Source organism: Canis lupus, chromosome 17 (assembly GCF_048164855.1).
Source record: "Canis lupus baileyi chromosome 17, mCanLup2.hap1, whole genome shotgun sequence".
Classification (NCBI taxonomy): Eukaryota; Metazoa; Chordata; class Mammalia; order Carnivora; family Canidae; genus Canis; species Canis lupus.
The window spans coordinates 13,063,051-13,075,847 of record NC_132854.1 but is presented as its reverse complement, the minus strand read 5'-3'; the positions used below and the strand labels follow the sequence as shown (position 1 = coordinate 13,075,847).

General features: G+C 46.1%; 1 protein-coding gene across 7 annotated transcripts in view; it reads left to right on the top strand.

The window, feature by feature from the left end:
• FARP1 (FERM, ARH/RhoGEF and pleckstrin domain protein 1) overlaps nt 1-12,797 on the top strand; it is a 290,246-nt gene that overhangs the window by 60,428 nt on the left and 217,021 nt on the right. For all 7 annotated transcript variants that reach the window (XM_072782564.1, XM_072782568.1, XM_072782567.1 and 4 more), the window contains one exon: nt 6,487-6,681. In XM_072782564.1, coding sequence (XP_072638665.1) covers nt 6,511-6,681 — 171 coding nt within the window. In that variant the 5' untranslated portion in view covers nt 6,487-6,510. The remainder of the gene's footprint in view (nt 1-6,486; nt 6,682-12,797) is intronic.

Here is a 12,797-nt window from a genome sequence, read left to right as displayed (position 1 = left end):
CTTATTAACCATGTGGATGTCTTTGGAGATTTAAATATTCTTTTGTCCGTTTTAAAACCTGTGCTAACAGTTAATTTATCATGCTGCTTAACATCTCAGCTGGTCCTCTGCCCTTTTTTTTTTTTTTTTTTCCAGTTACATTATTTCTAGTTGTCTGGAGTTAACTATATTCTGCTATTATTGTCTTCCTCCCTCTTATGGTGTAAATGGATTTAAAGTTGACCAGTAATCCTTTTCCAGTGTTTTACCCCATTCACCCCTTGTTTTGCTGAGGTTTATCCTGCCAGGAGTTTCTTTTGGAAAGGCTTGGGCAACGATAGTCTGAGTTCTTGAACATTTAACATGTTTGGCTCTTAGGGGTGCCTGGGTGGCTCAGTCATCAGTTGAGCATCTGCCTTCAGCTCAGGTCATGATCCTGGGATCTTGGGATTGAGGCCCGCATCCGGCTCCCTGCTCATCGGGGAGCCTAATTTTCCCTCTGACCACCACCCTGCATACACATGCTCTCTCTCAAAATCTTTGAAAGAAAAATGTTTGACTCTTCTACTTGACTGAAAATTTGGATTCCAAGTTTTGATTCCTCTTTTATTTCTTTGAGGATGGTTTCGACAATTTGAGCATTAAACATTGCTGTGGGTGAGTCTGGACTTCTGCCCCCTTGTACTTTGAACTTGGTGCCTGGGCGTCCGATTGTTTCCTTCTTCATTTTTGAAGGTTGATACAGGAAGTGTCTTGGTGTTGATCATCCTGTGTGAGTTGTTTCTGGAACCTATGTTCATTTACGATGGAGAATCCTTTTATTTCTGGAATGTTTTCCTTTAAACTTCCCACCCCCCATTCTATTTTTTTTTTCTTTAGGGTCACTGGTTGTGGATGAGTTGCATCTCCTGTTTGTCTTCCATTGCTATCACTTTTCACTGTGTTTAAAATTTTTTTGCTCTTATTTCTCAATCTTTCCCCTCAAGACCCTCCTCTTTTCACCTGTGTGTATTTCGTTTTAGCCACTTCTGTTTTATGATTGTCTTATTCTCTGTGGGCTGCTGTAACAGTACCATGGACTGGGTGGCTTATAAATGACAGGACTTTCTTTCTCATGGTTCTGGAGGCTGGAAGTCCAACAGAAAGTCACCTGCTTCCTAGACTGCAGGCTTCCCCCCCACCCCGGGTCCTCACGTGGTGGAGAGGCTGAGCTAGGACTCTGGGGTCTCTGCATAAAGATGCCAATCCCACTCATGAGGGCCCCCCTCAACCATATAATCCCGTCCCAAAGTATACCCCTCATTCCCCCGACATACCATTAGTGGGGATTTGGTTTCAACATAAGAATTTGGGGGCAAATGAACATGTATTTTATAGCAATGATGATTTTATTCATACTCTGGTTTTCTCTTGAGGTCTTTCTTCCTGCTTTATTTTCTTCTCCTTTTTTCCCACAGCTTTCCTGAACTCTTATAAATCCTCTTTAAGATTTTATTTATTTGAGAGATGCCTGGGTGGCTCAGTGGTTGAACATTTGTCTTTGGCTTGGGGTGTGATCCCCGGGTCCTGGGATCGAGTTCTGCACAGACTCTCCGCAGGGAGCCTACTTCTTCCTCTGCCTATGTCTCTGCTTCTCTCTCTGGGTCTCTCATGAGTGAATAAATACAATATTAAAAAAAAAAAAAGATTTGAGAGAATGAGTGGGGGTGGGCAGAGGGAGAGGGTGAAGCGGACTCCCTGCTGATCGGGGAGCCTGGTGCAGGGCTTGATCCCAGGACCCCAGGATCATGATCTGAGCCTCAGGCAGATTGCTTAACTGACTGAGCCACCCAAACCTCCCTCTCATAAATCCTCTCATGTTTTTGTTTATGGAGTCCATTATTTCATTGTTTAAGTTGGAATGATATGTTTGGAGAAATTCTAATTCTTTTGTCCTCATATTTTTTTTCCTTCCAGCTTTTTAGTAAAGGCCCTTTGTTGTTTGGTGAGTGCTTTATGAACTGGTTATTTGTAGGAGCATCCTGAGAGCCAGGAGACAGGGCCGCATCCCAGGCTCATAGGAACTGTTGTGACCTGAGGGTGTGTGTGTATAATCCTTTCAGCCTCTGTTTTTCTCTGCTTGCTGGACTGCTAGCGTTCCCAGTGCCCTTTCTTGTCTTTTGCACCTGGCCTTGGCGATGGACTGTCCTGCTGGTGTGTCCTACCTGTGCTGTTACCCCATCAGCTCTACCTTTAGTGGGCACCCAGGGAAGCTGTTTGTACTAACCTCTGCATCTATTCCCATTGTTCCCAGAAAGTTCCTGCTGGCTTTGTTGCTCAGGGTATCTTCCATGTTTGGAGAGCACGACTCTACAGGCTTGGGCAGCCTTTCCAAGCATTTTCCTTCTCCTCTATCTGCCCTTGATCGTGATTGTTTCCCCTAGTTTGTGGTTTAGAGGTATAGATGTGTTTCTTCAGGGATGGAGGTGTGTGTGTGTGTGTGTGTTTTGTTGCTTTTGGGTACATTCTAGGAGGAAGTCTTTCTCTTGTTTTTCTTTTTTTCTTTAATTTTTCATTTATTTGAGAGAGAGCACAAGCAGAAGGGAGGGGCAGGGAGGGGCCCGGGGAGGGGAGGAGCAAGTAGACCCTGCTGAGCTGGGAGCCCAATGCAGGACTCGATCCTGGGACCCTGAGATCATGACTTGAGCAGAAGGCAGATGCTTAAACCGACTAAGCCACCCAGTTAGCCCCCAAGAGGAAGTCTTGAAGCCAGGATACTATGACAGGGCACTTCTAACTTTTTCGTCTTTTCTCTGCCAGTTAAAAAATTGTTGTTGTTGTAGTTACTGTTTCATACAGCCAAAGAATAAAGTCGTTTCAGGAGAAGCTTTTTACTTTCAGGTCTGGAATGGTCGTGTCAGTAAAAATGTACCACAAGGAAAGAAGTGTTAATTTGCCTTACTTTGATCATTCCTTAAGGAATTCGGAAGTCAGAGGTGGTTATGGAGGCAAAGTCCAAATGGAGCCTGGATTGATCTGTATAAGTAGGAGGCTTTTAGGGTTGTCAGACCTGTTTGCCTAGGAGGCTGTGTTGTGTTCCTGGACCCTCAGATTCTGATACCCAGCATCACCCTAGTCACCCATTTTTGACTTGCCAGCGTTCCTCGGATATTCCCGTGACATTCCTAGGATGCTCAACTCAGACGTCTTAGCTAGATTTATATTTGAGTTGAGCAGTAGTTTCCATGTACAGCAGTAGTCTGCATGCAGCTAGGAAAACAAAGGACGACTACATTGTTGAAATGTCCATAACCAGAAGTAGAAATAATACAGGCATGAGATCACTTGAAGTTGGAGGGAAAGGAATTTAAGGTACTAAATATCTATTAATAACTACCTCACTTTAATTTCTAAATGCCAAGGTGCTAAAATTGACAATACATCGTCATCTGGAGATCTTGGGCCTGAGGAAGAGAGCGGGTTCAGTTTAGGAGATGAGGGGCCTTGCCCTTTGCTCAGGCAGGACAAGGTGAAAGTGCTTTTGTAGGGAGGGTCTCTAGTACCTTTGAGGTGGGAGTGATGTGGGGGACCAGGCCCCTTCCTCCCTGCCATCCCCACCTTGTGGGCATCTGAGCCACATCTCCCTGACTCAGCAGAGGAGGCCAGGGGGCCGGGCCTGTCCTTCCTGATGGAGGGCAGGGAGGAGGAGGAGGAAGGCAGCAGGGGATGCTTTGAGAGGCAGGGAGGGATCAAGATTAAATGAGGAAAAAGTACAGAGTTGGCTGGGGCTGGCACACTGAGCCCATGTCCGTTTTCTCTGGAGGTTGCGTTTATTTTTAACCATGAGACATCAAGCAGAAAACTGACAGGGAAATAACTTTGCTTAGTTGGCGAAGGTAGTTTTAAACTGATTTCATAACTAATCAGATGTGTATACCCACATCTGATTCACTCAACAAGCAGATGACCTGTTGGCACTTGCTGCACGGCCCCGTGCTCGGTACTGTAGATGAGCCTGGTCCCAGTCGCACCTCTCGAGATGAACAGTGAGTTAAGCAAAGCAGAAATCACACAGCGGACAGATTAGAACTAGATTCTTAGAGAATGCTTATTTGGGGCAGAAATTAGAAAGCTCCTTTCATAACAGATCTGTGAAGTCCCAGGTGGGCATTCAAAAAAAAGGAGGTGCAGTTTTCAGAAAGGCTGGTCCTTTAGCGTTGCCTTGCTACAGAACCCAACCTTGAAAGACTGTATAGAAACGAATAATTTTCTCTCATGGGCTTTGGTGGAAGAGTTTGTGGAGAAATATGTAGTAAGTGGTGTTTCTAGGCGGTCGTCAGACCCTTTCTCCATCCACCCCAAGGGTGCATCTTTTTAGGCTAGGGTGGTTGGAGTCAAGGGCCAGATTGAGGCTCCCCTCTGCTGACCTCAGGGCCAGCCTTTGGCCTCACAGCGAGAGTGCTGAGAGGAAGCGGGGAGGGGCTTCCAGATGGAATTTTGTTGGAGACCTCCGGCAGCCCAGCTTTTCAGGAGAAAGACAAGCCAGGAGTTAGGTGAGAAGAATCTACCAAATGAGATTTGCAAACTGCATTATTTTTTCTGAACAAAGCTTCTGAAGGGTGATTTCAAATACGTAAGACACCTTGCTTAGCTCTGTTCCTCATGCCACAGGCGACCCCTCTGGTGCCCTTTGTCTAACTTTCTCAGTCTCCAGGTTCTTTCTGTGCCTCTTTCCCATCTTCTGCATGGACTCTTCTTGCAGGGCCGCCATAACAAAGCACCACAGGTTGGGGACAGGGATGAGACAACAGAAGTGTTTCCTTACAGTTCTGGAGGCTGGAGGTTCAGACTGCGGTGTCCGCAGGCTTGGTTTCTCCTGAGGGCTCTCTCCTGGGATGCCAGACGGTCACCTTCTCCCTGTGTCCTCACGTGGCTGCTCCTCTGTTCCAGCATACCTGGTTTCTGTGTGTCCAGATTTCCCCTTCTTATAAGGACATCAGTTGGACTGGATTACAGCTCATCTTAATAGCCTTATTTTAATGTAATCTTTCTCTTAAGACCCTTTCTCCAGATAAAGTCACACTCTGAGATACTAGGGGTGGGGACTTCAATATAAGAATTTGGGGTGGTGGTGAAGGGATGCCTGGGTGGCTCAGTTGGTTAAGCTTCTGCCTTTGGCTCAGATCATGATCCCAGGATCCTGGTATCGAGCCCCACATCGGGGCTCCCTGCTCAGTGGGGAGTCTCCCTTGCCCTCTGGCTCTCCCCCAACTCATACTCTCTTCTTTCTCTCTCAACCAAAATCTTTAAAAATTTTTTTTTGTGGGGAAACAATATTCAGCCCATGACCACCCTCTTGACTAGGCACAGTGGTTCTCTTTGCTTTCTTGCCTCTCCCCCCCCCACCACCACCCTGCCATTTGCTTTCATTGTGGCTTTTGCTTGTACAGCGAGATGGACTCTGAACCCTCCACCCAAATCCAGCTGCAGCTTCCCCTGCAAAACCCTGAAAGTCCCCAAACTCCCATCTTCCCACCCATGTTCTCCTGTCTGCCCTGATATAAAACTTTCTAGTCATTGCTATACTTTTATATCCTCCTCTGGGTCGCTTACTGTTAACAACAATGGGTAAATTTTTCCATAAAAGTGGGTTTTATGGCCTCACATTTTCCTTTCAATCACCACTGTCCACTTTTTCCCCTCAGGCACAGACTGTCACGGTAGCTTTGTCACTAGACAACCCCCCCCAACCTCCCGCAGTCCCCACAGCTCCCGCCATCCATCTTTCTCCAGCCTGTAGGGTAGATCCTCTTCAGATGGGCTTTTCTAAAATTCTGCTTTTCTTATGTCTTTATTGTTACCCTGTGAGTAACCATACGTGCTTTATCTATTCATCTTTATAATACCCGTGTTACCTAGTAGGTTAGTGTGTCCATAGGAGATAATTAATGGATGCTAATGGTATGGCTTAGGCATTGTCTGTCTTCTTCCATCCAGGTTCAAGAAGTTGTGCCTAGCTTACTGAGTAATAGGTTGAACACAGCTGAATTCAGAGTATGAATAAGAGAGGACTATAAAACTAGGAAAGAAAAAAAAAAAACTAGGAAAGAAAATATGCTAAAATATGCACAGCTATTTGCATATGTTGGTTGGTGGTTGAAGGTGACCTTATTTTTCATGAATGCACTGAAGCCTCCCCACACATGAGTCCTGTGTAGGGGACCAAGAGCCCACCAAGCTGCGGATCCTTGGATTCAAGGAAGGCTTGTTGGGGACCATGGATGTCCCTTAGGTGCTTGAAATGAGTCTCCTCCTTTTTTTTTTTTTAATTTAGAGAGAAAGCACAAGCAGGGGGAGGGGCAGAGGGAGAAGCAGACTCCCCGCTGAGGAGGGAGCCCAATGAGGAGCCTGATCCCAGGACCCTGAGATCATGACCTGAGCGGAAGGCAGATGCTCAACTGACTGAGCCACCCAGGTGCCCCGAGTCTCCTCTTCTAATGCATCTTTCTTTCTCATTGCTTTCTGCAGATAATTGTGTAGTCTGCTTTCACCATGGGAGAAATAGAGCAGAAGCCAAGTCCGGGATCTCGACTGGGGGCCCCGGAAAATTCAGGGGTCAGCACCTTAGAACATGGACAGAAGCTGCCCCCAACACCTTCCGGAAAACTCATGTCCATCAAAATCCAGATGCTGGATGACACCCAGGAGGCATTTGAAGTTCCAGTAAGTTGGGGTATATCTGTGAACTCAAGTGTGTGGGTAGCCTTCAGCACGGGGAGGTTCATCTCCTCCCCAGTGGTCAGTGCCCAGGGGGAGATGGCAGGAAGGGGGTCCGCTCTCCCTCTCCACCCCCACCACACTGCTCTGACCTGTTCTGGTTCTGAGCTGTCCCAGTTTTTAGGTTCATGCATGCACTGCCTTGCTAGTGGTCTCAGGGGGCAGAGCACTTGAATTATACAGACTTTCCTATACAAGTATGTATGTGTCTGTAGAGGCATGTATCCTATGTATATATTTGAACTGGATGGAATTGGGGTCTTGTGGATGCAGCTCTGATTAGCTCACTACAGGTATTCCTCCCACATTGGGGTGTGTGTGTGTGTGTGTATATATATGCATGCCCCACTTCTCTAAGGTACGGGCTAGAAAAATCCTGAGAAAACCATCAGAGACCTGCATGCGTGTTTTTATGTCAAGAGGAAGTGGATGTCTGTGTTTGAGGGAGTGTAGAAAAACCCTGATCTAGGCCCACAGCGTGGCAGCCCTTGAATTGCAGAGGTCCACCATCCCAGCAGCCAGGGGAGGAATTGGGGTGTCTGGGAGCCAGCCAGAGAAGGAGGAAGCTGGAGCCTTGGCCTCTTTCATCCGTGGGAGCCCTGTACCCTGACTCTCACCCGCTTACCTTTATGGTTCTGCTATTTTTCCTCCAAGCCCCTGCCTCCTCCTCTGCAGTCTCCTCCTGCTGGAGTTAAGGGATCCAGCACCAATTACAAGCAGATGCGAATTTCTTGGGCCCAAGGCTGGGAGGGTGAGATGAGCATTTCTGGCTCTCTAGAACTTGGACTGTACTTTTCATCCGGAATCTGTACCCCTTACATGGATTGGGGTCCATAGACCTCACAGCACACTTTGGATTTAGTTTTCTGTGTTCTGTCTCAGGGACTATATACTGCATCTGACATTGTCAATGGAGAAGAAAAAACTCCTAAATTCTAAACAGCCACTTAAAAACAACTTTGGGAACACAACCTGTTTTTAAAGTGTTGACGATCCGTCTATTATTCCTGTTGGCTAGAGGGACTGGGATTTAATAGCCGACATAAACGTCTGTAACCCATCATTTAATCACTTACGCAATATGATTCACTAAATCATATTCATCTTAATATTGTTCCGAGAGTGTGAATTACCATTAAGTGTCTCGGGGAAAGATACACCTCAGAATACCTGTGTTTCAAACTGCCAATTTATTGTACATTTATTTTCTTGTTGTGGAATTCCCGTCTTTCAAGGACTTGGGGAACGACTTGGGGAATGTCTGTGTATTCTGGTGAACAAGGCTGATGCTAATCTGCTGAAACTGTAAACATAAATGAGTGCACCTGCCAGCCTGTTAGAATTAGGCCTTCTGGAACATGTACCCCCTCCCCCTTTCCCTTGCCTTCTCTTCGTTGCCAGACTGGTTTGGTGAGGTATTTAGTTTCAGGGTTTCCTGTTGGTACTGTGCTAAGGACTTCTGAGCCCAAGTCTCTAGCTACGCATTAAGTGGTGTTCCCTTGTGTGGTTTGGATTAAGAAGTGATCAAATATTGCTGTTGGGTGCATGAACTATATTTGACTGCGTTTCTTCAGTTTTCCTAAACCAAAGCATGCAAGACTGTTCCTAGCTGTTCTTTTTAGCTAGGAGCTGTATGGGATCTCCCTAAGAAATAGGAATGGAAGTATGTATTCATCTTTTAAGACCATTTTACTTGATAACTGCTGATGTCTGTGCTTTGCATTTATAAGCCCTCTGTCTGGAAGGAACTTTTTTCCTTTCCTCCCCCATAAACTCCTATGCACCCTTAAGGACCCTAATGGTTTTACCCAGACACTAATTTTTGAGACAGTGGCTGGGGCCTTTTCTTCCCTCCCTCAGACCTCTTTGCTTATACACCTATTATAAGGGTGGAGCTGAACTGCTTGGGTTCAAATTCCATTTTTTTTTTTCCTGACTCCTTTCTCCTTTGTAAAATGAGGCTGATAATAAACCCTACCTCCTTCTAGGGTAATAAAGTTGTTCCATACCCTTTATTTGGACCAACTCGGCACATACTAAGCACTTAATACAAGTAAGATGAGTGGTGCCTTTGCCACTCTGCTGGACAGGGACCTTGCCTTAGTGTCTCAAATCCAGCACCTAGCACAGTGCCTGGCATGTATTAGGTGCTCATTAAATTGTTTACTGACTGCACGTTAGAATGAGTTTATCTTACAAGTCGAATTAATGTCTTTTTTTTTCCACATGTCTCATCCATTCCTATTTTAACTTTTCTAGTTTGGCCAGAGTGTTTCTTCTCAACCAGTGGGTAACAGATGTTTTCTGTAACCGCCTGTAAAAAGGCAGCTATCAGCATTTTTATTGACAGAGCTGATTCTAAATTGCTACCTTGTGCTCTTTAAGAAGAGAAACAGCCAGGCCTTCGCACAGCTGGAAGGCATCAGGCCGGCCACAGTGACTCAGTCTTAGCACTCAGGATGGGAGCACGGTGCACATATGCCCATAACTGCTGGAAAACCTTGCTCTGCAACTTTTTGCTGTGAATTCATAAGGCTGAGCTTCTGACCATGGAAGTGTCGCCCTTGCCCACACGTGATCGTTCCTTTGATTGGGCACCTCCAGAGAATGACCTCCCTCCCCTTCCTCACTCACATTCACCACACAGATGAGCAGGGCACATGGCCAGCCGTCCTGGCGGTTTCCCTTTGTGAACATTCTTCTCCCAACCCTGTATTTCCTTGGGGATTGAATTTCCTGGGCCTCTCCTCATTAGTTTTGTTTTAGGGTAGAAAGCAGGTGGAGTCATTTAAAATACAAATTCCCTAAACATTTGCAACCACAAATAACCAAACTGTAGACTGCATGGTCATCTCTATTGTTCATAGCCTTTCTTAAAGAGCTATTTAAGGGTTTAACCTTTGGGAAAGCCTCAGTGGTGAGCTCCAGTTTCTTCTACGTGGTAGTTTTAACAACCACCTTTGCTCTTGAACTTGGACAGTTGGCTGAGGTATTTCCTCTGCAGAGTGGAAAGTTCAAACACAGTATTTATAGTAAAATCTTACATGGCATTTTATCATCTTTATGTGGAAAATGCTGTGCAAATAAGCCTCACCCTGTGGTTTGTGATCTGCAGCTTTCTCTTCCCACCCGAGGTTCTAATGTGAAGTGCCTCCTGCAGATCCGAAAGGGTTAATGACACTTCTCCCTGCCCCCCTCTGGCCCCAGCGAGGGCCATCCCCCACTTAAGATCTCTGAGAAGGTTTTATATATCCTGGCTTCCTGACCCCACTGGTAAACAAACACTGTTCCTACTGACGTTGGGCTGGTTGCATGAAGCAGATGGTTTTCTCTTCCAAGTGTGTATTCAGTTTGTGTTTTCATTAGCAAGGTCACTGTAGGAAGAGTTGAGAAGAGCAGGGGATATAAAAGGGAGCCATTTCTTTTGCTGCTTTGGAGCAGCCCCGATAAAAACATGTGGGAAAGCTGCTCATGGGAGAAGACACCTGGTCTGTGTTGAGCTGGCAGGAGTGGCTGGCCGGGTGCAGGCAGGCTGGCAGCGGTGTGGGAGCCTTCCAGAAGCATGCCCAGCGGGGCCCAGCGAGAGGAGAGTTGTGGCAGGAGGAGCTCCGTGTCAACCATAGCTATCAGAGGGTCCTGTCATTGTGCCTTCCGTATATTTGTGTCTTGTCCTTACTTCCCCTAGAAGCGTGTATAGCTCCCAGATGCCTGAGGATGAAGTGGATTTGTGAGTGTGGGGAGGCTGGAAGGAGGCTCCCAGCTCAAGGGCTAGGCCGCTGAGCTGCTGGGGCTGTGGTGTCCTCATTTTCCACCCCTGTCCTTGCCAGTTCACCTTCTGTGTTAGCATTGCATGCGAGACCTGCTCTTGTTGACTGCTTGGTTGGGACTCCAGAGTATAGAATGAGCTGGTAGGATGGACAGGGCCAGCCTCTTGTGTTCCTGCTTGTCGAGTCCTACACTTGGGGGTGCCTGGACCCAGCAGACACCTGACGCGTGTGCCTGCCTGCCAACACCTACGTTCAGTCCTCTGACTCTCCAACTGGAGAGGTGGTTTGTGCTGCCCTCCTGTTAAGGTCAGGGCACCCATGGGAAGACCTTTTATTTTATTTACTAATTTTTAAAAGATTTTATTTATTCATGAGAGACACAGAGCGAGAGGTTGAGACACAGGCAGAAGGCTCCCTGTGGGGAGCCCGATGTGGGACTCGATCCCAGGACCCTGGGATCACAACCTGAGCCGAAGGCAAATGTTCTGCCACCCAGGCACCCTGGGAAGAGCTTTTAATCCCTTCCCCCATTTTTTGCACAGATTTAAGATAGGCCTGGGTTTGAAGCCCCGCCTGCATGACCCCCAACACCATCCCCTCTTCCCCGCACTTATCACCACCTTTCCAATGGCTCCCAAGGGGAAGGTCACCACATTCTCCTCTCTGAGCTATTTGGTGCTTTCCTCATTGTAAACGCCACCCAGCTTCGCTTCCAACACCTTTATCACCGCCCCACCAACCATCCAGGGCCCCTGTGGCTCCTCCTAGGGGTCTTGTGCTTTCTCCTTACAGTGTTTGTTTTCTGCACCTCTAATTAGACTTTGAACCACGGACTCTGAGCTTTTTTTCTCTTTAATTAGGTCCTTTACATCCCTGCTGAGACCCCGTTTGCTTATCTGCAAAATGAGGTGTTTGGTCAAGATGATGTTAAAGGCCTTTTTTCCTCCCTTTTTTTGGAAGCTGGGACTCTGCGTTGACATCTTTGTTGATGGATTGTTTAACTTTCCCGGACTAGTATTTGTTAATTGCCCAGGAAGATGGTAAACTTTTTGAGGAAAAGGAACTTTAAAAAAACAAAACAAAACAAAACAAAAACCCTCTAAAACAACCAGACCTGATTGGACACAGAAGTTACTGTTACCTACAAAGTACTTAAAAAAAAAAAAAAAGGTGGTGTGGGTGAACAAGTGTGCTGTGATTTATATATGATATTTATGCAGCATATATGATATTTATATATGATATTTATGATAAATGTCAGTATTTAATTTGTGTGGGGGGGTGTTGCTTCAATCTCAGTGAACTAAGGCTAACCTATATTGAGTTGACAGTGGAAAATAGAAGAATGAAAAGAATGAAAGAAATCAGTTATTTTCTAGACAACACATTAATAGTAGGAAATCCGTTTGTTGGAGACAGAAGACCTTTAAAATTTTTAAGAAATAATTGGCATGTCCTAATAAGAGTCCATAGAGGTTTTTATTACTGGGTGCAAAATGGCCTGTGTTAGCTCAGAACTACTTAGGTGTCTCTGATGCTCCATCCTTTGTTTTGTTTTAAAAAAGATGTTATTTATTTGAGAGAGTCAGCATAGATGGGGGGAGAGGCAGAGGGAGAAACAGACTCCCCACTGAGCAGGGAGCCTGCTGTGGGGCTCGATTCCAGGATCCCAGGATCATGACCTGAGCTGAAGGCAGGTGCTTAATCGACTGAACCACCCAGGTGCCCCTCTTATGGTCCGTTCTTAAATGATTAAAGATCATTTTCTTACCTTTTGAAATGAAACTCAATATCTAATTTTCACCGGGACTGGGCTTGACATCCTTTGAGAGCTTGTCCTCTGAGTGCTTTGGTTCTTCAAGAGGTCTTAAATGGTCCTAGAATTTTAAAGCTGTCTTCAGAAGCTAGACCTCAGAAAAAGGAGTCAGACTAGTTTGGTTTTAAAGCTCCGTGCTTCCTTGCGGACCTCCGCTTGACGCCTCCCCCAGAGCAACTGTCTTTAGGAAAGCACGTTCCTTTTCTCTCTCTTGGTCTTTATTTTGTATGAATTATGTGTCTCATCCCTCTACCTTCCTTCTTTTTTTCCTAAGCCGCTGAAAGTCGCTTTTACTTTTTTGTCCCCAAAGAGATGGAATATATATTTAACTGAAGGTCTTGTGCAGGGCAGGGGGCAGGGGTTAGTGTGTGTGTGTGGGGGGATGGATCTTCCTTTCTTAGAAATGTTGGGCTTCTTATTCCCCTGGAATTACTGATCCCTGGCTGTGGGGTGGGTTGTTCCCTCCAGTTGATCAGATT